Source organism: Rhamphochromis longiceps, linkage group LG7 (assembly GCF_057381845.1).
Source record: "Rhamphochromis longiceps isolate RC_006_pf linkage group LG7, R_longiceps_female_GT1.1, whole genome shotgun sequence".
Classification (NCBI taxonomy): domain Eukaryota; kingdom Metazoa; phylum Chordata; class Actinopteri; order Cichliformes; family Cichlidae; genus Rhamphochromis; species Rhamphochromis longiceps.
Window position 1 is genome coordinate 50,625,756 of NC_140563.1, and position 27,988 is coordinate 50,653,743.

The following is a 27,988-nucleotide window of genomic DNA, read 5'->3' on the forward strand; positions in this document are numbered from 1 at the left end:
TACTGAAACTACTTTTTATTTTTTGTATACAGAATAAAAACATTCAACATTTTCAAAACAAGTATGTGTTTTATGGCAGTAACAATACTTTCAGGAAACATCTACAATCAAAGTATGGCACTGCATAGCTCAGCGAACAGTCCACGCATTGCTTTATGTGTTTTGGTTTTATCGACACAGCAAAATAATTTATTCTCTTTAGCCACAACTGTGTTTTTATACTGTATATTGTGTATTTTTCAAAGGGATTCAGATGAATCCTGTCTTTCATCTCCTTGTGAGTTTGTAACTCTTATATAAAACGCTGTGCACAAAGTTTCTAAAATGCAGTCATTTTTTCCTTATTATAGTGTACGTGTTAAACACTTTACTAAAATCAAATGAATCCACTAATATCTGATATAGTCATTACGATTATCACAGTGCATATAAGCCTTTAATTAAAATGTTACATGAGCAGTAATAAAAGCCGGAATTCTGCAGCATTTTCCAGATCACATTATGACGGCACATTTTCATCACCAGCATCGAGTGAGAAAACTGTGACCCTGCACAACAACCTGCTAGTCAGGCAGAGAGTTTTCAAAGTGCAGTTTGACCCTACTGTTTGATATTAGAAATATCAAAAGGTTTTGTTATTTATTTAATTATTTTTTGGTAGCTGAAAGAAGAAGAAGGAAAAAAAGTCACGAGTAGATTTGTTGATATGGCACAGTGTTATGTTCACGCAACAAAAATCTTTAAAAGGAACAAGAAATCCAGTAACTTTAAAGACACTACTACAGCATCTAAAAGACATTTAAGTATATCACTTAGTCATAAACAGTTACACAGGGCAAAATACTGTCAACACATAAATTCTGTACTGTCTGAATCATGGTGTTACGACCCGGCTCAAAAGCCGCAACATAAAAAAGGAGACGAATACCAGAGTGTATGTAAAAAGAGGTTTATCTTAAAATGGACTATCAGGTTGGCTAAAATTGCTGGTGCCACCAAGGCAAAGACTAGTGAGCTCCCTGGGAAGCTTGCCTCAGGTATGCTTTTATCCACACCTGATTAGGTGTGGCCAATTAGCACCAGCTGAACACACTGAGCAGATTCGAGGCTACAGAGGGACGTAACAATGGTTTCAACCAAAGAAATCTGCCGTGGTTAAGGCTTTAGAGCTTTATAAATATTTATAAAGTTCTTACATGAAATGTCTTTAATTCAAACATTTCTACAATGACACATTTAAAAAACAACAACACAAAAAACCATAAAGCAAGGTTGGTCTTACTTTACAAATTAAAATTTCCAAAATATACAGTGTTTTGTCCGATACTCATCCCCATCACACGCTGAGAGGAATGTAAGCAGTTCGTCACTTCTTACACTGTATGTATTTACAAACAAATGCCATACTCTGAAGATTCTCAGGTATGCTGGTTTTGTTAGATAACCCTCTATGCGCCATGGATGAGCAGAAAATATTATGTGACATTTTTTTGTAACATGAAATGCAAATGAGACATAGTAACACTGATTTATCATCCGGTATATTGTGCTTTCTCCTGCTTTAATAACTGCTTTACAGCTTCTAAGATGAGACCCCCTGAGAGTGAAATATAACACCCCAAAAAATCATTAGTTTAAGGATTTCATCACATTGCTCCCCAAATGACTTCGGTGCGCTTGTACAAGTAATCATTCCAAAAATCTGAAGTCTAAAGCAAGACAAATGAGTTTAGCCATAATGAAAGGAAGTTAACTCTGTATGGAGGACCAAGACTGCCAAATTAAGAAAAAAAAAATCATAATTATGATTTAAATGCACTGTTGTGCCAAACATATTTGCTTTTCCAAATGAACCTCTATAAACTGTGTGTGAAGCTGGATTTAAAAAAATATGTGTTTTTATAACATGCTTAGTGCTATATTGCGCCAGTACAGAATATGACATTACTGGACTGGTTGCTGCTAATAGACTTACATTAGCTTATGTTAGCTAACTAGTGACACTCAGTAACTCAGCGGACAACAAGGACACTTAAAACAGTCTAATAAAGACAGTCTGGGAAAAGCAGTCTCTTTGGCTGCAACAATGAATGTTTCGTTAAAAAACAAAAACAACCAGAATATAATGTCCACTTTCACTCTCCATTCCTTAAGCAGTGAGTGGTTCTTTGTTGTTTGGCTAGTTGGGACCAAAACAGGAAATCTACATGTAACCCCAACCCACTCAAAAAACACAAAAATGCCAACAGAGAGATGAAATTAAATCTGATTGTAGATAAACAGAATAATTATGACAAATGTAAATAATATGGGAGGTCGGCAGGGGGTCGCTGACCAGTTTCTGGCCCGAGTGTGACTGAGGTGTCAATCACAACAACTCTACTATGGAGCCATAGTACAAAGGTAAATAATACAAAAGCAAACACAATCATTTACAAATGCATTGTAAATAATGTAATAAATTCCATTAACCTTAATTTACTCATTTTTTTCCATGTCTTCTTAATTTTGGCAGTTTTGATCCTCCGTCATTTAAAGGGTGTGATTGTTTTAGAACAGGGGTCCCCAATCCCAGTCCACGAGGGCCGGTGTCCCTGCAGGTTTTAGATCTCACCCAGGGTCAACACACCTGAATCACATGATTAGTTCATTACCAGGCCTCTGGAGAACTTCAGGACATGTTGAGAAGGTAATTTATCCATTTAAATCAGCTGTGATCAATCAAGGACACATCTAAAAGCAGGGACACCGGCCCTCGCGGACTGGGATTGGGGACCCCTGTTTTAGAACCACCACAGAGCACACTCGTCATCTCTGCTTACTGGATGACTGTTTACAACTATTTTTACATAATTAGCAGCAGCTAGAAGAAGCCACTGTTGTGTTCTAAACACTGTTTGTCTGGGAATAGAGTTTAGCGCTCTCTAAGGAAACCTAAGAGCATATAATACAAGACATCTGAGACTAAAAACATATCCTCTTCACCTGAGCCCTCTATGACAGACCCCTTGCACATCCTCAAGCTTCCACGTTAGCCTTAGGTGTCAGACCAATGTAGGTTCCATTCTGGGGATCCTCCTTCTCTTTATCATTAACTGGAGAGTAAGCGGTGTCGTCTTCAGCGGACGACTGTAGAGGGACATTAAGGACATAAAGCAGCATTACAAACTAATCAGGTCTTATTACAATTTGTAAAGTTATACCTGTAATGGAAAGTGGTTGCTTCCCCTTAATCATGCCATCTCACAACAATTAAAAAGACAGGCAGTATTAATATGCAATGCATTAAGTGTACATTAGCAGAGTTATTTTAAGTCAGGTGAAACTGGTCTAGCTGTGCAATGAAAGATTAAATGAAAAAAGGCACTTAGGTGATAAATAATAACCAAAGTAAGACAAATGAATAAATAAAGCAGATAAAATAAAGCAGCAACACTTACAGCATAAAGAGGCTTGGTAAACACAATGCGCTTAACTTCATTCTTCCCAGGAACACACAGTGAGAAACACAAGCTCGGTGTTATTAGTGTGCAATTAAGCAACTCAATGAATTGTGCAAAAATTATGACTTATTAGGAGCAGGCAAATTGTAAGTTGTTAGGACTCAGCAAGAAGCAGTCTCATACCTTCTGTTTGCGAGCCCGGCACAGGAGGATGACAAAGACCATGAGCAGAATAACACCCAGTCCCACAATGACGAGAGGGAAGTTGGACACCAAATTGCTAATCAGCAGAAGCTTCTTTAATCTCTCTGAAGACGCATCGTCAATTTCCACGCTCTGTTTATTCAGAGAGAGAGAGAGTAAAAGATCCATCAGAGGAAGAGGGGAATTCAGCTGAGCATACAGAAGATGAAGAAACCAATCAGTACTAATGCATCAAGGCTGAAAATGTGGGAAAATCTAGCCAGGCTTTGACTTTTGGGAACCAAATCTACTTTTGATTATGTTGGCCTTGTCTAAATCTCTTGAAAAGAAATCCTTTTGAGACTGGATACACAGCTGAGAGATACATGTTCAGCGGAAAACACCAAATTTGCTTGGCAATGCCTAATTTGAATCAGCTGGGCTTCTTCTTATCTTAACTGGAAATCTGCACTAGTTGCTGTAATATCACCAGAAAAACACAACTTAATTGTGTTACTAAGCACTGTGTTTAGTGCTTAATCAATGCAAAACCCATCTGTCTGTCTTTTTCTAACTGCTCAATCAGTGTGAGGGGAGGAGTCCCGAGGGAGGAACCCATGCAGGCAAGCAAACATGCAAACTCCACACAGAAGAGCCCCAGCAGGCTGGTGGATTCTAAAACAGGACATTCTTGCTGTGAGGCCCATGTGAAAAAACACAAAGCTGTGTCTTTAGGGAGGTTATCGGGCAGGACTATTTCCTGGCTGGGAGACAGTTACTACTTGGACTCTCTGCTCATCGCACCCTTGTGCCAGTTACATTAGTTCAGAGCCAGGTCGCTTGTTTCCAGCTGTTTTCTATCTTTGCTCCAAGTCACACTCAGCTCAGTAAAGCTAAGCTGGACCGACATAATCATCTAACTCTCAGTAACACGTGTCTTTTTCAAAATGTTGACATACTGTTTAATTTCTTTATTGCACCTCATAATAAGGATCTAGGAGTTTCCTGTGTTTCAGCATGTGTAATATCACTTACCTCATTGAGGAACATTACAGGAAATACTGTTTCATTCAGGGATCTAGTGGTCCTGTTAAAAGTGCAGCAAAAAATATGGTTGGTAATCAAAAACAGCACCTACACGCATACGTTTAAAACAACAACAGAAGTGTGTGTTACTCACGGGAATCCAGGGATTCGCTGCATCAAGATGTTCACCTGCGCTCTTTTGTGAGCGCGTACAATCACTCCAGTGGTCTGTCAGAAAATAATGTATATAAACATAGATACACTTCAGAACTCCACCACTAGGTGGCGTAGCAGTACATCTTAATGTTTGACCCTAAGCCTGAAGACTTACCGGGTTTAGGTCTAGAAAAGTTTGGTGATGCGTCCTTTCAGGTGACAGTCCTTCAATGGCAGCCACATATTTGTTATCTGCCAGGTAGAAATGAGGAAAGGAGGCAACCACTGGCGCACCTGAGAGAAGAAATGAAAAATGTTTAATAAGACTCGAGCTCCCGCACGCCTCTGCTGCAAGGCCATCATTTCACACTAAACTGACCCAATCTAGAAAAGGAGAAAGCCTCTTCTCTTCAAAAGAAGAGAGATCAGGATCTAGATCATGTTGTCCACTGCTTGGAAGGTTAGTGGCTCGAGCCCTGGCAGCTCCCATCTGCATGCCAAGACATCCTCGGGCAAAATTTTGAACCCTGAATTGAGCGTGACTGTCTCAATGCTATATAGATACGAGGCTTGTAGTATAAAGCACTTTGAGTGCTCAAGCAGAGTAGAAAAGTCACGTGCTGTTGTTCAGATCATGTTTTATGTCTCCTATGTAAAACCTTCGAACCTCTTTCACACGACTATGGCGAATCTACACACGTTAAGCAAAGCGCCACAAAGATGACATAACTGTTGCCATTAAAGCGGCAGCACAGAAAACATTTTAATGCCCCATTTCCTTCATGTTTGAAGTCTGATCTAATCAAGGCATGACAACAATAACAAAACAGATCAAAAGGCGAAGAAGGTGGTGAGATACGATCTGACAGGGACGCAACATGTTACTTGGGGTCCAAGAAAAACAAAAACAAACAATAAATCATCACAAATGGACAATAACCCCTGTTGTGTGAGCAATTAAAGGCGGCAGCTGATATCCAGATAAAATTTCTTGTTAGTCTTTCTGAGTTCCTTCCTTATATTGTCAATGGAGGACTTCACGTTCCTACAACAATACCTCGGTCAAACTCGCAATCTTAAAGTCAAGTGATACATTTTTGGTGGGTGGCCCAAGCAAACACAAATGGTCCAACGGTGGAAAAACCATGTGTCCCCGCAGCAGCAGCGACAAAGCCAGACAGTTATGAGAGGAGGGGGGCAGTTAGAGGTGCTGATAAAGTGGGGCAGAGGTGAGAGTTTTCCTGCTCTCCTGTTTAGCAACAGACGTTTGACAAAAACATTGGACACACGCAGTCACCTGAGAGGCTGTTCACATGACAACTGGCAAGGTCAATGCGGGCGTGCTAACACACACACATACTGGTATACTTATAGAGGCCTTTATTTACTGCGCTTGTTCTTTAACTCCAGGCCATAAACACGCAATCAAATTTCTCTTTATGGCTAAACAACATTCAAAAATACTTTTACCTTTGAAGTGAACTGCAGTTGTTCCATTTGTTTTAGTGGACAACGAAAATCCTTTTGAGAACGCCAATCTGTGACGTCTGTTTTAATCTTTGGCACAGTTACATTATTCTGAAGCAAAGCACGGAGTTTTTCAAATGTATCGCTTCACAACAATAAAACCTTGACGTGAGAAAAAACAGGGCTCGACGTTCACTTGCTGGAATAACTCTGTGAAACTAGTTAGAAATGGCTGCATGCTGTGACAGAAAGGTGCAGTACGGGCCATCAACTGCATTGACCATGTAAAAAATTCCATATTTTTTACTTTAAATATGTAAAAGAAATGTTGAAACCACAAGTACTGTGATTTTACAGGATGGAAAGATGAGGCACAGCTGAGCTATGAACACTGAGGTAATGCCCGGTCATATTCAAGGGCAGAATCAGGTGACAGGGCTTACCGCCCACTCTGCTACTGGGTCAGTCATGTCAGATGACGCCTGAGGTGTGGGGAGAGCTGTGTCACATGGGTATTTTAGGGGGGTATTAGCATTACAAACAAAAGAAGGACTTTATTGATATCAGTGTAGTAGCCATTAGTATTTAATGGCTACTACATTGGACATTGAGTCTAAGCAAAGCTTTTGTGTCATTATTAAAGAAATTGGAGAAAAGAATAAAATGGGTTATGTTGGTGCTGAATCATGACCGATGCATGGAAAGTTTCTGAGAGAAACTGTGCTGCGTCGATTACCTTTCCGACAGGGGCTGACTTTAAGGACGCCAGTTCCCAGGCACTCCTTTGGGGTGACGCAGAAACCCTCATTGTCCGGGTTCTCCTCTTTGCTGGCCAGGACAGAGGGTGGAGGTGTGAAGCGGTAGGCTGGGATCCCTTTCACCTCGACGTCTTTCTCAAACTCCATGTAGATGGTCCTGGAGAATAAAGTGAACAGTCACATTGCACAAAAACAATTAACTTCACTCAGAGCACAGCATTTCATAGTGACACATGACTGCTGGAACTTTGCTGGAAATTCTCAGCATGATCGAGTGTGAATGCTGAATACTTCAAACTAATATTTTTAAGGACTGTACCTTTGGTGAGGAACTTCATAACAAGCAATGCGATCATGAGAAATGTTCTGTTATGTTATTTAAGAAAGACTGTTTGAACTAAGTAAAAGAAAAAAAACACTGCAGACTGACTTTCAGCAGAGACACAAAGAGGAAACCAGATGACTGACATTGATTTCAACAATATGCTAAAATCCTGCTGGGGCTCCTTCATCAGTAAATCTAGACTTGTAAGGGGAGCAGGGAAGACAAATAATATATTGTGGTGTTAACCTTCTGTTAGTACTGGGAGCAAAGACACTGTGAAATCTTTAAATGTGTGTGTGGTTTTTTTCCCAACATCCAAGAGAACTGAGAGCAGTTCATCCTTGCCCTGCATATCTGCAGCTTTGTCTTGTCGAGGGAATCCCAACCAGTCTTAGTGAGAACAAAGCACTCTATACAGTGTCTGCCAGCTGGTTGGGAGGGTGCAGCCCACCAATCGTGCAACAATACTGTACAGACCTTTCCCTTGACCTTCCTGGGAAAAGCCAAGTGAAAATCCTTGGCCTTATACTGCTAGGAATGAGAACTATTACAGTGTTACCATAGAAGAGCTCGACAGGGCAGTAGAAGGTCCTTAACCCATCAGCAGGACCAGTATCTGCTCCTTTGTGCACAGAGGAACGGGTTGCTACAAAATGACCTAGATTTTGAATGTCTTTGACCAAACATCAGAAACAGACTTCATGAGGGCAGTCTAAGGGCCTGAAATCCTCTAGTAGGCCCTGCGTTCATTGCCCAGCATTGTGGAGCCTGATTAGCATTTGCCATAGCATACCAGAATTGGCAGGTCTATCACAGGAGATCTGTGCTTTTCACAGATCACAGCAGGTGGAGGCATATCCATGGAGGTACATACAAACATCTACTGACCAGGCAATGCCATTAGGTGTCGGGATGAATCCTTGGAGCCACCACTCTGGTGCAGTGGTTCCTGGGTTCTTCCTTGTGAAAGACAATGTCCGATCTCATGTGCAGAGACTATGGAGGCAGGTCTTGAAGGTTGAAGAATTTGTTACCACTGACTGGACCCCAAGCTCACCTGATCTAAATCCCACAGAAAACTTCTGTGAGATTATGTTTCCATCCTACGCACCTCAGATTGCACAGGAGGTCAGTGACGCCCAGGTTCAGATCTAGGAGGACATCCCCCAGGGCACCATCTGTCATCTCATTAGGAGCACGCCCCGATGTTGTCAGGCTACTACTAAGTAAACCTCTGAGTTGCTGCGTAGTTGTACATAAGCTGTACATAATTTCTTTGCTTTCATTTTTAGGGTGTCTTTAAACTCAGCGCTCTGTAGGGTTCTTGCTCGTACGTAACTTCACCAAAATGTATTTGCGATGCAATTTTGTTTGAGTGACCACTAAATACAGAATGAAGGCTTTGAAAAAGTGTCACAGGGCTGGTTAAATTAAAATGATATGAGAGAGTCTATTATTTCTGTCATTTAATATTCGTGTATTTTTGACTTTCTTTTTTCAACATTTTTTAAATGAAATAAAACCCTCTAATGAAGTCAGTAATGATGATGAGCAAAAGGATGGTGAAGCTGGTATTCGAACAATGACACATGTTACCAATTCTTTTTCTTTGTAGCTCAGCTGCCAGTTTCTGGACCGAGAGGCCACCACCCGTTTAGCTCACAGATGGGAATTCTGCTGCTATGCAGTCCCAGGTGTTCTCTTTTAACTAAACATGCGTTTTAAACACAAAGTTATGTTAAGCGAGTGACTTATACATAGGGCTGAGGATCTGTGTGAAAGGTCGTCATGTATTAATGGAGCACTTCCACTTCAAATGATTGTAGTAAGTACAATAAAGGGGGGAGGGGGCGTATTCCCTTTAGTCACAGTTACACAGACGCCATGATGACACAACCAGGCCAAGAACAAGTAGGTGAAAGTGCTTTGTAAATATTTGGTGCAGGGGTTTTTGACACACGTCCAATCAAAGTCAAAGGTGCAACCATTCCACTCTGACTTTCCAGATTGTTTCCACGCTCAACAACATGAGGAAGACGTCCGAAACAGCTTGTGCTCTCTAAAGGACAAACTCTTGCTATGAAGACTAGGGAAGCAGCACGTCTGTTTTGCAACAAACAAGGTTTGGGATTAAATTTGGTACTCGTTGCAATTCTCAGCAGTCGTCAAACTGTCTCTAAAGACATCCTGGAAATCCTGGAGGAACCATAATAAATTTCCCCAAAAGCATTAGTTGAGAACATTTCTCACAAACACTTCCAAGAGGAAATACTTGTCCTGTGCTTAGCACAAAGTAACACTTACCATCAATCATCAAGCATTAAAAGCATTTTCTTTCTCTCTCTCTCTCTCTCCTTATTTTCTGTTATTCCACAATTGTCCTTGCATTCCCTCTCTCACCCTGTCCCTGATGTTCCAGACGGAAACTCTCCTAATAAGGAAGCCTTTTCATGGTGTTTTCTGGAAAATGCCACTTAAGTGTTTCAAACAGTCCTCGTGCTTTAAGCAGAAAAGTCAACAGCAAAGAGAGGTCACCCACTGAGCTGTTAGTAAGTGATCAGGATGTTAAAATAACATACCATGTGATCCACAGGCTGTGGACATTATTTCCATACTAGATGTGAAAGCCTCCACACTGGTCTGCTTGTCATGTACCAGAAATAGAACATGCAATCCCCATGTAAAATGTCCTAAATGGGACACCAAGTGTAAACAGATAGGGGCACACAGGTCCCCATGGTAACCACATTACATGTGTTTTACTGAAAAACTCTTTAATTGAAATAACACTTTATTTTTACCACATGACTAATAAAATTAACGTCAAAGCTGATGCCCTTTCCCTCCTTTGCCAGCTACAGTAATTTTTAGCTATAGCCAAGCTCCAAGAGCAGGAAAATAAAGTCAAAACTGCAGTTCCTCTAATGGCCACTTGAGGTTCTCTCCAAAAATTAGCTTTTCCCCACAGACTTGTGATAAAAAAAGACCAACTTTACAGGAAAAAAAACATGGTCACAGAATGGAATTTTTTTTTAAAAAGGTCTGGGTTTTGCTATGTATATAGTAGCTAAAAACTAAACTAAACATTAGTACAGAAAAAATAAAAACTGGTGCACAAAACTTCACCACAGTGGATAAAATGTGGTTGGCATACCACCAAAAGGGCTGGAGTGCACTGTGGTGATGAACCGTACCTGCACAGGTCTGGAGTAAAGATGTGAATGCGCTCATCCTTGTCAAGCAGGGGGTGGAAAGCACTTCCATCTGATCCAACGATGCTGTTGCTATAGTTAGATCTCCAGAAAGTCAACTCCCTACAAAACAACCAAAAAAGGCTTTTGGAATGTGCAGGCTTGTATTTAAAATCGAAAAAAAGAAAAGAAAAAAGAAAACAAATCTCATTTTCAAAATAATCCCGTCCAGTGAAAACAAATTTATCGTTTTCATCTTAATAACCATAAATTGCAGTGGTACGTTTTGATGATCAAATGTGTTTTTATCTGAAAGTCACAGTTAAAAAAAAAACACCCAGGAGCACAAGCGTAATTAGAGGCTCCAGGGGACCTAAGACAATAAAACTGGATAAGAAGGTTCAGTAAAGGCCATTTTTAAGGCATCAGGATATCCTGCTCTGTGCTCTGTGTTAAGGGCAAAGATCAGGATGAAGGCAGGCAGACAGTATCTCTATTACTGCCAAAAAAAGTAGAAAAAAAAGGATTTCACAGGCTTGTTAATACAAAGGTTACCCAATAAAATTTCATCACTCTGGATGAAGACAGAGAGGGAGAGTGTGTTTGCGTGAGACTGTATCAGCACTACCTTTGGCCTTTCCATGTTTCGATCCGGCCATAATCCATGTAGTTCTGCTCTCCAGTGTGGTAGATAAATTCACCGTCGTTGCTTCCATTTTTCTAAATAAAAAAACAAACAAACATTCAAAACGTGTTTTTCAAATGTTATTTCTGGAGAAACAAAAAATCTTCAAGACTTCATGGAGGATCTGCTCTGACAACTTTCTTTTCATAGCTTTATATTACTTGTAAAGAGCTGTTACATGCCTTGTACATGAGTCCAAACACCGTCTCCACCTCAGGTTTGGTGCCAGCAACGCGAACCAGCAGAGGATCTTTGTAGCCCCAAAGCAGTTCATCCACAGTGCGTGTAGTGAACAGATCACTCTTGAGAGAGTTCATCCAGATTGAAACCATGGAGGCCTTCCAGAAACTATCTTTCACATTGTTCATGACAGCCTGGAGACAGGAACGGAAGCAGTTGTGAGGAAAAAAAATTTGAACTAATAATAGGGATAAGGTGGACAATGAGATGGAAATGAGGACACAATAAACAATGTTCAGTAACAAAGAGAACATAAAGTCCTCTTTAACCCACTTGGATTTCCACTTTCCTCTACTTTTTCAGTTCATGACTCACCCAGGCAGGGATGTTGACAGTGGTGATGTTATCCTCAGCTGGATCACCCACAGATTTCTCCCTCAGGAACACAAAGCTTTTCGTGTTATACGCGGAGACCATTTTGCCTTTTGCCACCATACTTACGTTGTCCTTGTACCTGTACTCCCTGTGCAAACGCAGGAAAAGAGTGTCATTTAAAATCCCCAAACGCAGACCACATAAACGTAGCACTGCATTTGTATTTTAGCCCAACATTGCAACCATTCATCCATCCCTGCATCCATTCTCTTCCACTTATCAGGGTCGTGGAGGGTACTGGAGCCTATTGTAGCTATCATAGGGCGAGAAGCGGGGAACACCCTGGACAGGTTGCCAGTGCGACGCAGGACTAACACTTATATTCACACCTATGGGCAATTTAGAATCCCCAGTTAACCTAAGTACATTAAGTGCATGTCTTTAGACAGTGGGAGAGAGAGAGAGACCCAGAGAGAACCCACACAGTTACAGGGAGAACATGCAAACTCCACATAGAAAGGCTCCAGACAGTTTGGGGAGTCAAACTCAGGACCTTCTTGCTGTGAAGCAACAGTTTTATCATTCATCGTATTGAAATTAACCAACCCAAAACTGTTAAAATGACATTCTAGGAATAGATTATCTTGATACGCAATGTTGGCTGTTGCAACGTTTCCGGTGCTTTAGCAGTTATCATCATTTAGGGCTTAATTGAGTGCAGGATTTTGATGACTAGTGATTAAAAACTAGCAACCCACACAAAAAAATTAAAAAGGCCTCCTGAGGAAAAGACAAGATGAAAGTAATATATCGCAAAGAGGAAGCAGAAAAGCAGAAGGCCACATGACACAGCCTGAGGGTTATGACCTGTGGCCCAGCCTAGAAAACCTAAGCAAAAATTCAACATGCACAGTATATGGCAACACAGTAGTAGTGGTATTATATATATTTAATATGTTTTATACTATCACAATTGCCAAATTTTACAGCATTAATAAACCATGTTTATAGCCAGAAAAAATAAGCCTTTATAGAAGTGCCTAAAAATCTGAATTCAAACTGTAGCCCTCCAGATGGCGATAGCTGTAATTGCAAAAAGATTTACAGTCCCAGATAAGACAAACCTCTATAAACACTTTCATGGTAAGGTTACGGACTCACACAATCATTTTGAATAATACAGAATACTAGGGGTGCAACGATACACAAAATTCACGGTTAGGTTAGGTACTTTGGTGTCACGGTTCGATATTTTTTCGATATAGAAAAAAAATGTTTACGCCTTTTTAATTTGTCATTTATTAAAATTATAAATATATATTTTAACTCAAAAGTACAGTTTTTAAATTTAATGTTGCTGAAACAACAAAGTAATAAAAAAAATTAATCTATCTGATCAAGAAATCACTCATCTTTGGAAAAGAGAGTTTATTACAGAGAAATGGCTCTTTCCAAAATAAAAGCTATACTATACGCTTCTTCTGGGGTATACTCTCAGCAGCATATTAAACATATCAGGTCCCCATAAGGAGAATCACGTGCTAACAGCTGTCTAACTCGGGTAAAGTTTGTAGCATGCGTGCTTGTTGTTTTTGTCTGCTTCCACTTGTCTTTGCACTAGAATGATGTCGGCGTAAATGTGCAGTCATATTCATTATGTTTCCACTAGTGCTGTCAGCATTAATCTGAAATGACGTTAACGCCACAACACGGAAAATCTCCGTTAACGAAAAATCTCCGTTTTCAAAAATACCCGTGTACGTGTGGACGTAGCCTGAGTCAAAAAGGTACTTGTCATGTCCCCGTGGCTACATCCATCTTTTATTTACAGTCTCTACCCAGAGCACATTTACCAGATTGTGTGATTTCAGTGATTTCTTAGAAGACTTTTTTTTTTTTTACACTCACCATAAACATCTGTTTGCTAACATTCATGTCAACAAGAAGTTGACAAGTTCTGCTCCTGCTTCTTACCTGTACGTGTAGGGTCCAATCTGTTTAACTTCTGGCTTTGTCCCTGCAAGAAACTCTTTTGGATTGGTCATATTGAAGAAGTAAAACTGCATGTAGACAGGAGGGGGAGGTTTTTTCCATGAGTCAAACACGCGGCTGCCCTCTACCAACACAATCTCCTGTTGAGACATAAGAAACACTTTTTAGTTGAAAACTCATCATCATATATAATTCAAACTCACAAATATGGTTGTGAAAAGCAAATCTTTTGGGAGTAATTAATATAAAAACGCTGACTGCACATTTTACATACTGCATTAAAACATTTTTCTATTCAATATGGAGTTTGACATCATTTTTTTTATGTGGTTTTCAGGTGATTTCCTGCACAAAGTGGAAACTTTTGCAACAGCCAACACATTTTGAACATGAAGTTTCCACAATGTGCTCCTAGTAAAAACAAATAGTAACAACAAATCATCCGTAGGGGGTCGTGGAGGGGAGATGCTGTCTGAGCGGCAAAAACAAGAACACTGACTGCACACATGAATGGTATGAGGGGAGGCCCTTCCACTGCTCCAATTGTTAGCGGTTGCCTGTGGCAACAGGCAGTTGGGGGAGAGCCGCTAACCGATCATGTGATGCAGAAAGCTGGATGCACACTGTTTATGCAGAACTCCAGCCTTAATGAACTGAGCCACATTCCTCAGTACTGAGCCCTTATGAGGCCCTGGAGGTGGAACACAGGCAACTATCCTGCTTCATTCTCACAGCAAACGTCATTGCCTGCGGACAACGATGCTCTGGCTGGTAGCAGGAACATTTTGAGATACTGGCAAAGAAAGAGGCAAAAAACTGAAGGCTCTGAGAGGATTAGCATTTCTTTCAAGAGAACATTAAGAGAAAATCTCACTCTGGCCTAATTGTGTCAGATTGATCTTAAGTTAATAGCTGGAGAAATAGGTCCAGAACTGCTCGATGCTTTAGGGGAATACTCACCCCTCTTACTCCTCCCCCCTCTTCCTCTGCGGTCCCCTCTACTTGATCAGAGACAAAGGTTTAGCTGAGTGGCCAAGGACAATAAAGCTGTCACCTTAGATTGAGGAAGGGAGAGCGTGGTCTTTCTGTGATCTTATTTCATGCTTTGAACAATCAATAGGGTAAACCTCCCAGCATGGCACTTAAAATACATGGAAAACAGGAACAGAAAAAACCCTCTTATCTCAGTATCTACCACTGCTTTCCTTACACCACTCCCCATATGAAAACACATGCAGCAGGTGATTACATAAATACACTTAAAGCTAGTGCTTTGATGTGCAGACATTCACATACATAGATGTGAACAACACTGGGCACAGCAAGAGGCCACAGTATTCATTAAGTCCTCCAGTCATGGTGCACAGGCTTTGTAGGCTCTAAATGGGTTTGCCTCAGTAGTGGTTAAAAGATTCAACAAAGCCAAACAAAGAACTGTAGACCAGCCCTGATATTATTTAAACCATCGAGACTATATCAGATTCAGAATCAGAATACTTTATTGATCCCTGGGGGAAATTATTTTTTGTTACAGTGCTCCATTTTAAACCAACATTAAGACAAGACAGACAATACGCTAACTAAGAATAGTACAATATATACATATATATACATACATACATACATAAGTCACTTATAAATAAATATTTGGAAAAGAAACATGTGTAGCTGTAGCAGCAAACAGTGTGTTAAGTGGATGCGTTGTACAGGGAGATGGCCACAGGCAGGAATGATTTCCTGTGTCGTTCAGTGGTGCTTTTCGGTAATCTCAGTCTCTCACTGAACGAGCTCCTGTGACTGACCAACATGTCATGGAGTGGGTGGGAGGTGTTATCCAACATTGTCTTTATCTTGGACAGCATCCGCCTCTCCGACACCACCTTGAGGGAGTCCAGCTCCATCCCCACAACATTGCTGGCCTTACGGATCAGTTTATTAAGTCTGTTGGCATCTGCGACCCTCAGCCTGCTCCCCCAGCATGCAACAGCATACAGGATCGCACTGGCCACAACAGACTCATAGAAAATCCTCAGCATTTTCTGGCAGATGTTGAAGGACCTCAGTCGCCTCAAAAAATAGAGACGACTCTGGCCCTTCCTGTAAAGTGCTGTGGTGTTTTTAGCCCAGTCCAGTTTATTGTCAATGTGTACTCCAAGGTATTTATAGTCCTCCACAATGTCAACACTGACCCCCTGGATTGAAACAGGGGTCAAGTGTTTCCTGGTCTTCCTGAAGTCCACGATCAGTTCCTTGGTCTTTGCCACGTTGAGCTGCAGATGATTCTGCTCACACCACGTGACAAAGGAGTCGACCACAGCCCGGTACTCTGTCTCATCATCCCTGCTGATGCATCCAACCACCGCAGAGTCATCAGAAAACTTCTGAAGATGGCAGGTCTCTGTGCAGTATCAAGGTCCATTTAGTTTTCTATTGTCCATAAAACCCACTTGCAATCAAACTGCAGAAGTGAAGAATTATGGTTTGGCACAAACACAACCAAAGGATGGAAGTTTGACTTTGGGACAATCCTGCAACTTAAATCTTAGTATAATGATTTCAGTATATGTGTGTATACATATCTATATATTTTCTTCTGAATGGGTGGGCCAATCTGAGCAAAACTTTGCACAGTAGTGATGGGATTTCCAGCTCTTTTTAGAGAACCGGCTCTTTCGGCTTGGCTCACTAAAAAGAGCCGGCTCTTTCGGCTCTAAACCGGCTCTTCAGGTTGTTTTGTTGCTTTAATTAATTTATTAGTAACAATAATATAAAATTATGCACAAAAGGAATTACTAATGTAAAAAAAGAAAGTGGTTTTATTTATATATGTTTATATATAAATATATGCGGTGGCCCCTAGAGACAAAGCACGTACAAACTCCAAAAAGCACATACAAACTCCAAAACACATTTCTAGCATGAACTGAACTTCCAAAACAGAGCTACCTAGATCACTTAAATTACACAATTAAAAGCATGAAAGCATATGTGTATTGTTTGTGTATTTATACACAAGCATTCATATATAGTCAAATAATAAAAATAAAAAAAAGTTCATTTACCTGTTATTACCACACACCAAATCCGGTCGTTGGTACTTGCTGGCTTGTGTAGCCACTAGGTAACAAACGCTCAACACTGTGCCCTAGCATCCTGGAGCACTTCTGTTGTCTTTTGTACGTGTTTTAGTTTTTATGTGCTTCTGAGTTTTTACGTGTTTTGGAGTTTTTACGTGTTTTTATGTGTTTTGGAGTTTGTACGTGCTTCAGGGTTTGTACGTGATTTGTCTGTAGGGGCCACCGTAAATATACTTTTATTTATTCACTCCACATAAAATGTAATAAATAAATCATATAATACAAAAATCAACTATTCACATTTCAACTTTTAACTATTTAAATTTTCAGCTTTTTCCTTTTACAAATTTAAAGTGAAACAACACAAAACTCTGCAAACCACAACACAATTAAATATAAATTAAAATATGAAAACAAAAAGAACATGCACATTCTCTGTCATATAGGCTTGCATGAATAAACTTTCTGTATCCTTTATCATCCGCAACTGAAAATAGTTGTGGATGAGTACTATACCTTTCTAATGTGCTGTTGTTATCCCTGGCTCCCTCCTGCTCAGTGTTGCCAACTCCTCAGTAAGGAAAATCGCTATTGGTTGTCCTAAAAGTCGCTAGAAGTCGCTAAATGACGTCATCGCCTAATTTGCATAATTGGTCATGCTAATCTAATTGTAACCTATGTTGTTGGAGAGAGAAATAACATCGTGGAAGAGACATAAAGTGAGTAAAAAACGTCCTAAATGCATTTAGAGTTTATTTAGAACTACAAATTAAATTTCTTTTAGCAATTATTGTTTTTTTAATGTCACAATTCCAACCCTGCTCCTTTACCCGGGCCTGGACTGGCAAAAGTGACCCGAAATAAGCACTCTGGTGAAGTTACTTTGTGTGTGTGTGTTTATAAGTAGTTTTAAACCTTGTGATCCACAAAACAGCATATGAGTAAAAGAGTAAAAGAAGAACTGACTGTGTTACAGCACCCGCTGCTTGTTGAGAGTAAAAGCGATACACGTTTTCACGTCTTTTTTTAGCGACTTTTTTTTAAAAAAAAGTATGAGTATGACCTTAGCGACTTTTTTTTTAAAAAGTCGCGACTTTTTAAAAAAAAAGTCGCTAAGGTGTCTGAAAACTCGCTAAATATAGCGACAAAGTCGCTAAGTTGGCAACACTGCTCCTGCTCTGTTCCTGTGCTACTGAGTGTAACTACCGCCCCTCCCCCCTCTTCCCAGCGTAAAGCACAAGGCTCGCACGAGTGAAGCGGAAAAAAGTGCGAGCGGGTGAGAGAAAAAACAAAAAAACAAAAAAAAAAACGGCTCGTGATAAGGAGCCTCTAACAGCCATTTCATTCGCTACCGACCCATCACTATTGCACAGACATCATCACACATACAGCAATTACTAACATCCATGCATTTTAAATTTATATTCATAAATTAAATTTAAATCATATTTTTGTATATATTAATTAATTTCATCATCCCACTGTGAATTCAATGTTACATTCACCGTTTACATTCGTTTCACGTGTCACGTACATAGCTTTATACTCACAAATATTTCTATCCGGGACAGAATTTTGTTTGGCTCAACACTAAATATATCGAATTAAGAATTCAAAATAAAGCAGTGATCACAGGCGTAAAGCTTAAAGGGCGACAATTCATTCCAGTAAAGCTGAAGACATTTTTGATGACCGTGCAACACGTACCTCTAAATTTTATGTAAAACTTGTGGAAGGAAGCATCGTGGTGGTGCAGAATTAAATATTTATGTTTAAATTCTTAAGTGAAAGATTTTCCCCTCACACTGCAAAGAGGTTGACGAGGTTTACATGAGCATGACTAACAAGTTGGCCACAACATTTCCCTAAGTTAATATACAAATAAGCTTATTTTACTTGCAAGTTGTGCACCTTCACCAGCTTTATTAAGCAGGTTAACATTTTCAAAATAAAACCACTAAGCAAAAGAAAGTCCAGAGACGAGACAGTAGTCAGAAACTATAGTGAAGATGGTAATGATGGTGAAATTTCCTTTCAGGAATCAGTCATTTTTCATTATCACTTCACCAGTGGGTCACTTATACTGACCCTGGTTGACTCACATATGAGCTGAGAGACTGCCAGCCAGTTTCCCAATAAATCTTTCAACCTGAAAGAGGCTTAGCACACATAGAGAGTCTACTGCTGGGAGGGTATCCATGGGAAGAGACCCTTCATGCTGGTGCAATGTGGAAAAGGCAGTAACTTGACACAGCTGAAATATATCATATTGCCAAACTAGCAGATAACTGAGTATGTCTCCATGTGAGTTAAATGCTTGTGTCACTCCCACAGATACATTCTTCTTTCCAGTTTCCACTTAAAAATGAAACTTGATATCTTCTCCAGCCATTTTATTAACAAACATCTATCTACTTGCTTGAACAAGTGAAGAAGAATTCTTTTATGAAACATGGTGTACTTTGCAAAACTTTCATTTCTTGTTTTAACAGGACTTGATATGAATTAATGTGACCATTAAAGCCACAACAATGATCATATATAGCAACTCCTGGGTAAATTCCAGAGTGTTCATCTGGGAAAATGCAAACATTTTCATTTTGAGCTTGAACACTTACATATGAACATGTGTTTACATAAACAATCCGGTCCAAAACCGGATTAATTAATTTTAATTTGTTTCCAAAACCCCGCAGTCAGGACATGCTATATTGTATTTAGATAGAAGCTAGCGAGCTAACTTCCTGTTAACTTCTAACTCCGTTAAATGTCATAAATTCCGTTTTCATGGATGCCTGGATGTTAAACTCAATTGTTACACCTGGTAGAGCAGAACGCTGATCATTTTATTAAAGATGAAAGACTTTAGACTGTTTTTCAACTCTCAGTAATGCCACAGTGATCGTTTGATATATGGACCTGCAGCGGAGTTCAGGCCCAGACACGGCTAGTGACGTCAGACTGAACAACCGGATAAGTTATAAAAATTACTGCTCCAACCTCTACACATATTTCATCTTAGCAAACCATAGTTGATTTGGACATCTACTTTATGCAAGACACAAAGACATTTTTTCAACTACTTTTTACAGACAGATTACTTCACTTTCAGTCCAGTAATGCCAGAGGGTAAGAAGCTCACTTGAGTTATGTCACCTCGATACATCTTTTATATATATATATAAATCTTGCTTTAAGTTTGTATCTGTCTTGTGTGAAACTTGTATGAAAAGCATACAGTCAAACAAACAAACAAACAGATATTGCAGACATAAACAAAAAGGCTAATCCAAAAGAAGAAGCCACTGCTCCAAAACTGCCAAAAATACCCCCGATAAAGATTTCCTGTTCTTGAGAAATGTCCTTGGGTATGACGAAACTGTTTGGTCATGCACAACCCCAACCCAAGCGAAGTTTACAAGTTTACAAGAAAAATATCACATTACTTTACAGAAAAAAAATACTTCACACTTCACTAAATACTTTTTTTCTTATGCAGGCTAAAATATGGGTATATAAGTGGAAGCTACAAACCATGAACCAGAGAGATGAAGCTTGTTGTAAACGGGTCTTTCAAATGGAAACTAATCTGAACTCTAAAGATTGTAACCAAAGACTAGGGTTGTCAAAATGCTATCATCTCAAGCTTAGTATTGATATTGATAACGAATACTGATCTGTGCAAATGTTTGTAGGAATAACCTCTGTTACCTCATGTGCTTCTGGTTAATTTGCATCACATTTTTGTTGCAGATTAAATATTTTTAAGGTAGACTTCTACCCTTTCTATCTGGCTGCTGGTAGAGTTTTCTTAACTTTAATCAGGAACTTTAAGACAACGATATCACATTTAAGACAAATAACTATTTATATTATATACGGACAGGACCATTAACATTTGCTGCCTACTTCTCTCCCAGTTTAATAGAGTGGTTTTATTTTTCATCATTTCTGCTCGCTGCTATATTAATGATAAATAATAGCTAATGTTTATGATGCTTCACCAAGTTTTTTTTGCTGCTCTTCATGTATTTATCTGCTAGCGAAAGCGAGGGCTGTGCACCTGCTTGTCTGGGTGTGGTTGTCAAGTTATGTGTCAGATAAAGGAGGTGATGATGACACTGTTGGCATCAATATTGCTGGAAATGACTGGTGCATCAGTAATTGTTTTTAGTATCAATTAATATCTGAGTAGCAACATTATGTTATGTGTGTTGACCTTGTACCTTGTTAACCAGCATACTCTGCAACTTCTCTGTTTGGAAAACATGCTTGATAGAGCACAATCACAAAACTCAGCTGATCCAAGCAGAGTTGTGCACTGTGTAAAGGAGTAACCCAAATTGTACTCTGACAATAAAACAAGAATATTTAAACTATACACACTACAAGTAGGACTGCCACGATTAGTCGACTAGTCACGATTACGTCGACTATCAAAATCGTCGACGACTGATTTAATAGTCGATGCGTCGTTTGAAGCTTTGTAAGATCACAAAAGACGCAGGAATGAGTAGTAGGATTTAAGAGTGTAATAACGGACTGAAACAGAAGATGGCAGCACTGCATGTACAAGGATGCCAGCTGCCGTTAAACCCCGAAGAAGAAGAAGAAGCTGTGTCCCAGAATTCATAGCGCAGCCCTGCTCAGTTTCCAACAATGGCAGCAGCTAGTTAGTTTTAATATTACTCTTATTATTCTTTCTGGGTCACAAAATAAACGTTTAACATATTTTCAGGCGAGAATGTAGCTGTGTAAGCCTCAAATATCTGCTCAGTTTATCAGGACACCACATATTTTCAAAATCGCTCCGACGCCTGTTACCCCACTAGCTCGTTAGCGAGCCGGGGGCAAGGCTCACTAGCGCCGTGAGAACACCGGACTCGGTGCAAATCGTTTTCAAACCCACCGCCGTCTTTCGCTACTCAGGTTAAACATATATAAGTCACTTAGATAACTTAAAAATGTTATTGTTTGGCTTTTTTTAGTATTTTATTTATTCCTGAGTAAATTGGTTTGGCTGAGATTAAAGTTATAGTTTTTGCACAGCTGAATAAACGTCAAGCAGACAGCTGATTATCAGAAGTGTGAGATGCTCGAGAATTTACTCCGGTGTCCCCTTATATTTTAGATAGCAAGGAGTTTATTAAACTTCACTGAAACAATCTGCAAATTCCATTAAAATTTAATAAACTATCATCTTGTCTTTATTTTTAGTTACCACATACCTTAAACACTTAAAGCTGTAAGCTAATGATAGTTATATAAGAGCAGATGCTGCTGGTGCAATAAGCTGTATGCTGTAAGTCCAATGGATGATGATCTGATTAGTCGACTAATCGCAAAAATAATCGGTGACTAGTCGACTATCAAAATAATCGTTTGTGGCAGCCCTAACTACAAGGCATGTAGTAGGACCCCCAGACCCCCCTCTTCAGAATAACGGTAACCACCAACCCTCCACCTTGTCTCTTGACCTCAATAACTTAATGGCCTGTATGTTCTTGTTTTGTTCTGGACTAGAAACTGACTGTACTTGAGTTTTACTAATGGGCATTAAAGTACCTAAACCTCTTTTAGAAAGAGCTACTGTGCAATCCACTTACATAGAGATTTTCTTAAGGCTCCAGACTTTGAGTCAAAAGTATATTTATCACTGTAAGTGACGTGCTACTGATTAATATAAATGTCACATAATTGTGTTATTTAGCGACTAAAGACTATTCTGTTACAGACGACTAAAAATTCTGACAACTTTCTTGTTCAAGCGTGAAAATAATTTAATGACATTAATCAGTTCTGTGACATCTGTGATCAAAATATACTAACTGCAGAAGCTCATCTTCAGCTCATTACCTTTTTGTTTTTTTCTCCATTTTCAGAATCAGAATCAGAAAGGGTTTTATTGCCAAATGTTGAGCGGGTTTACAAAATTAGGAAATTGCTGCGGTGCTTCAGTGCAAACATACTGTTTCCACACCAAGCCTAACAGTCAAAGAAAATGAAAATTTTCACATCATCAATAGAAAGTCTTGCATATGGTTGTCGACCTCTAAAGTCTGCGAAGAATAATCTGATACCTGTTATGAAGTCTTGATATGAAAACAAGCATGAAGGTGTGCCATATGAGAATACTGACTGTGGGCCAATGGGTCTTTCATGTCCGCACTATTATTAAGGAAAAGTGAACCTTTTGGGAAAGCTCCACTACTTTCTACCATCTGAAATGTTGGAAATCATCGAAATGTCTGGACCTCAGTGACTAAAGATATGATGAACATTACTACAAATGTTTTCAATGTTGGGCAGATGCTGGATCAAACATTGATCGCAAAACTGTTGCATTCAATGCACCCGTCCAATTTGATAAGTTTCTGACCCATTTTTAAGCTTATGCAGCAAGACTAAGCGCTTCAGTTAGCTTTAATTAATTAAAACATTTAGAAATCAATGATCCTTGTTCAATGTACTACGAAACACAATGGCTAAAAAAACAAGAGTTAAAGGAAGTGAAAACAGTAGCTATTCTACATGTTGAGAATGCAAACTTTCTTTTGAAGATGCACAGATGGCACTGTTCTTGGCCAATACAGATTATTTTTAAAAGCATGACCTGCTAATTCTGATTTTCTTTTCTAGGAACTATGACTGGCAGCTGAATAAGCATAAATTCACTGAATAAGCATAAATTCACTGAATGCACGACGCCCTGACAGTGTGTTTATTTGTAGTTGTGTCCCTCTGACCTTTTCACCTTTGGTTCTCAAGATAATCCATCTGAGAATCCTCTAAACCCACAAAACTCTTGAAACGGGATGACTTGACTGGGGTCTGTGTGGGTGACAATTTTGATGTTAACATTGCTCTAAGTATGAGTTTCCCATAAGCAACAGTAAAAAAGCATTAGGGCTACCATGATTAGTCGACTAGTCACGATTACGTCGACTGTCAAAATCGTCGACGCGTCGTTTGAAGCTTTGTAAGATCCCAAAAGACGCAGGAATGAGTAGTAGGATTTAAGAGTGTAATAACAGACTGAAACAGAAGATGGCAGCACTGCATGTACAAGGATGCCAGCTGCCCTTAAACCCCGAAGAAGAAGAAGTAGCTCTGTCCCAGAATTCATAGCGCAGCCCAGCTCAATTTCCAACAATGGCTGTATCCCAATTCAGGGTCTGCAGCCTTAAAGTACGCAGCCTCAACGATCCTCAAGGGCCGCGTACTCAAAGACCGCTAAGGCCGGAAGTGCGAGGCTTGTGAAATGGGACGGTCTAGCCTCTGTTGCGCTGTCCAGGTTGCCTAGCAACCATGATACTAACAACTGGAAACATGTCATACAGCTTTGTTTGACAGAAATGAAGGAGAAAATCTTTTGTTCATTTGTTTGTTTGTTTCTACATGAGCTTTGATCATTCTCTGTAAGATTAAGCTCAGCTATTGAACGCTGTATATTTTAAAGTAAAGGATATAAAACCAAGTTAGTACAAACGTCACTAATGTCACATAACTTTGCCGACATGTGGCCAACAGTAATGTTTTAATGTTCGTCGTTATTAAACATTTGCACATAAATAAGTGACATAATATTCAGTACTTACTTAAAGTTTACTCTTCGGGCGCCCCTCATCCGCTGTTTTTTTTCGGCAAAATTATCCACACCCACCGCCGCGCTATGCATTCTGGGCCATGAAGTCTACACTGCCACAGCCTTAAAATTCGGGGAAATGAAGGACGCATTTCAGGGCCGCATTTCGAGCAGCCTTTGAATTGGGACAGCCTTCGGCGCGCTGCTGTGACGTAATCGGCCTTGAAATGCGTACTTTAAGGCTGCAGACCCTGAATTGGGATACAGCCAATGGCGGCAGCTAGTTAGTTTTAATAATACTCTTATTATTCTTTCTGGGTCACAAAATAAACGTTTAACATATTTTTAGGCGAGAATGTAGCTGTGTAAGCCTCAAATATCTGCTCAGTTTATCAAGACACCACATATTTTCAAAAGTGCTCTGACGTTTTCGGAGACGTCTGTTACCCACTAGCTCGATAGCTAGCCGGGGGCAAGGCTCACTAGAGCCCGTGAGAACACCGGACTCGGTGCAAATCGTTTTCAAACCCACCGCCGTCTTTCGCTACTCAGGTTAAACATATATAAGTCACTTAGATAACTTAAAAATGTTATTGTTTGGCTTTTTTTTGTATTTTATTTGTTCCTGAGTAAATCGGTTTGGCTGAGATCAAAGTTATATTTTTTACACAGCTGAATAAACGTCAAGCAGACAGCTGATTATCAGAAGTGTGAGATGCTCGAGAATATACTCCAGTGTCCCATTATATTTTAGATAGCAAGGAGTTTATTAAACTTCACAGGAACCCACAAACACAGGTGGAAAACGTCCTCTCAGCACTGACAACACATACACTGCATTTATAGAAAGTTCTATAAATAAGTAAATTAATTATGTAACACTTCCCCCCATGGATATGTCTCCCCAGACCATAACTATCCCACCACCAAACTAGAGATGCTGAATGTTCTGTGCAGCTTCTCCTCCTTCTCACATGTACTGAAGGTGAACCTGCTCTCAACTGTGGAAATCAGACAGTACCAGTGATGGACCTGCCAATTCTGGTAATGATCAGGCACCACAGTGCCAGGTGGTGAGCACAGGACCCACTAAAAGGACCCACCTTCATAAAGTCTGTTGCTGATTGTTTTGTCAGAGACAGTCACACCAGTGGCCTGCTGGTGGTCATATTGTAGGTAATCTGGCAGTGCTGAAACTGTCCCTCCTTGCACGAAGGAGCAGATACTGGTCCTGCTGATGGGTTAAGGACCTTCCAGCTTATCTAGATTCAAGCTCTCTCTCCTACAGTAACAGCCTGTCTCCTGGAATCTCCTACTCCTAATGCTCTTGAGAGTGTGCTGGGAGACACAGCAAACCTTCTGGCAATGGTACGTATTGATGTGCCATCCTGGAGGAGTTTGACTAGCTGTGCAACATCTGTAGGGTCATCATATCACCTCAAGCTACCAGTAGTGACACTGACTCTAGCCAAATGCCAAAGTAGTGAAAAAACTGTCAGAAAAGATGAGGAGGTAAATGTCTGTTTCCTCCACGTGTGAAACCATTCCTGTTTTGGAGGTTGTCTCATTGTTACCCCTCTAGTGCATCTGTTGTTAATTTCATGAACACCAAAGCAGCTGAAACTGATTAACAACCCCCTTTGCTACTTAACTGATTGCTATACTCTGACTTAAACATTTTCCTTTAACTTTTTTGACCAGCGTAAACTGTAGTTAGCATAGTTAGATTAGCTAATATCAGAACCAACTCCATGAATTCCACATTTGTCACTGCCATGACAAACAAAGTAGGAAGATTTAACATTAAAAACAGAATGCTAAAAATGATACCGGGAACTACAAAAGGTATTCATTATTATTTTTCCACATATTACTAATTTAATCTTTAATATCCCCACTAAGGGCATTAATCATCACTGGCAACAGTCGTTGATGGCCAAAGGTGGGACTGATTTTACTCGGCAAACACACAAAGGCGGATAGTAAAACTTTGTAGGCCAGTCCACAGCACATAACTAATTCTGAAGAATTAGCGCCATGACGTCCATTAGCTTTGCATGGCAGTTCCATATTAGCATATTAATTGCAAGTTATCCAAACTTGCTCTATCTTACCCATTGCACTGGTGTGGGATGTTGAAACAGAGTTTACACAGCTAATATTTTAGTTTAGAGTGGCTGCGGCATCTTAACTTGTTACACTTAATTTAAAGTCAATGAAAAGTTATGTTGTTACGTTTGAGTTGACTTCTTATCTTGTGTGGACAAGAAAGTAACTTGTTTGCACAAGAGGAGTGACTTGTTGGGACAAGATATACATATCACAATATAAGAGATCAATAGGAATTTCTTTAGATCAGTCATTTCCTAGGAAGAAGTATTTATAGTCATGTGTGTGCTCATGGAACTGGGACTGAGGCTATGTAACTGTAGAGAAGAGAAAGTGCTGATTGCATAGTACAGGCTACTTAACCCATAACAGCCCATTTTTGGCCCATCCCCCTCCACCTCACGCGGCCACTCCTTCTGAGACACATAGCCCATCACTGTCTGTTTGAACAGTCGCTGAACAACTATTTTACTCTTGTTTCTATTCAGCGCAATCCACTTAGGTTTCTGATGTGGATAAATAAAACATTACTTTATTTTAATGACCAATAAAACAATGAATGCAATAAAACCAACAGGAAAAAACAGCTCATGTTGGAAAGTGTGAAGAGAATTGGAGGGTATGCAAATGAGTAAGGGTCTCACACACAGGCACACAGACAATGGCATCATTTTAGTGTTCATCATTCTCAACACTCTCCTTGTAAACAATTAGCCCATTCACAGGGGGGAAAATGCACGTCATCACTCATTCAAGCAGCCATGCATGCACGTGAGCTTTAAAAGGTAGAAGAATATAACGGTGTGTGTGTTTTCCCTTTACCTTTTTCAGGCGGTTGTTCATTAATGTGCGGAAAACTTGCCCTGCAAACAAGCCAATCCCAACCGCGAGCAGGACGGCGCAGGTGATCCCAACCACGTAAATGGTACACGATCTCCGTGTCATGTTGGCAAGTGGCAGGAAGAGAGAGATGCGAGCGGGACTCTTGAAGGATGAATGGATGGATGGATGGATGGATGGACACTTTAATGTCCCCACGTTTCCCCACTGCAGACACAGAATTTTTTCCCCTCTTTGGCTTACTGAAAAAAGTTGCGGAAAAGTTTCTTCACGGCTATATCTCAAAGGTGCTGAGCGTTTAGTTTTCCAAAATTACAGAGAGCTGCGAGGAAGTTTTTTGTGACTTGCTGGTGATAGTGAAAGTTTTATTTATTGACTACCACGAGGTCCCCATTCCTCTCAGTCGGTCTGAAGCGGCGACCTTAAAATAAAACATGTGCCACGAGTATTTGTAGCAGGCTGTAAAAACTCTCCCTCCCTCCTCACGAGGGAGCGCCGATTGGTTGATACGGTTTACGAGCCAGCAAGGGTGTGTGCGCGGGCGTGCGCCCCGTGAACGCACCACCACATGCTGAGCAACCCTAAACGTATCACTG

The 27,988-nt window shown here is 40.0% G+C and overlaps 1 protein-coding gene across 2 annotated transcripts; it reads right to left on the reverse strand.

The window, feature by feature from the left end:
• On the reverse strand, positions 1-27,856 carry LOC146666228 (lysosome membrane protein 2-like). 2 transcript variants are annotated; one of them, XM_085414143.1, is made up of 13 exons: positions 27,375-27,855; positions 13,764-13,921; positions 11,790-11,937; positions 11,417-11,608; positions 11,178-11,269; positions 10,553-10,672; positions 7,012-7,190; positions 4,984-5,102; positions 4,807-4,880; positions 4,662-4,713; positions 3,627-3,779; positions 3,441-3,482; positions 1-3,129 (listed from the first exon to the last, which is right to left on the reverse strand). In XM_085414143.1, the coding sequence occupies exons 1-13, from the start codon at positions 27,495-27,497 to the stop codon at positions 3,019-3,021; spliced, it is 1,563 nt and encodes a 520-aa protein (XP_085270269.1). In that variant the 5' UTR covers positions 27,498-27,855; the 3' UTR covers positions 1-3,018. The 2 variants fall into 2 exon arrangements, with proteins under 2 accessions (XP_085270269.1, XP_085270270.1); XM_085414144.1 differs by lacking the exon at positions 3,441-3,482 and having other exon boundaries at positions 27,375-27,856.
• Positions 27,857-27,988: the final 132 nt, after the last annotated feature.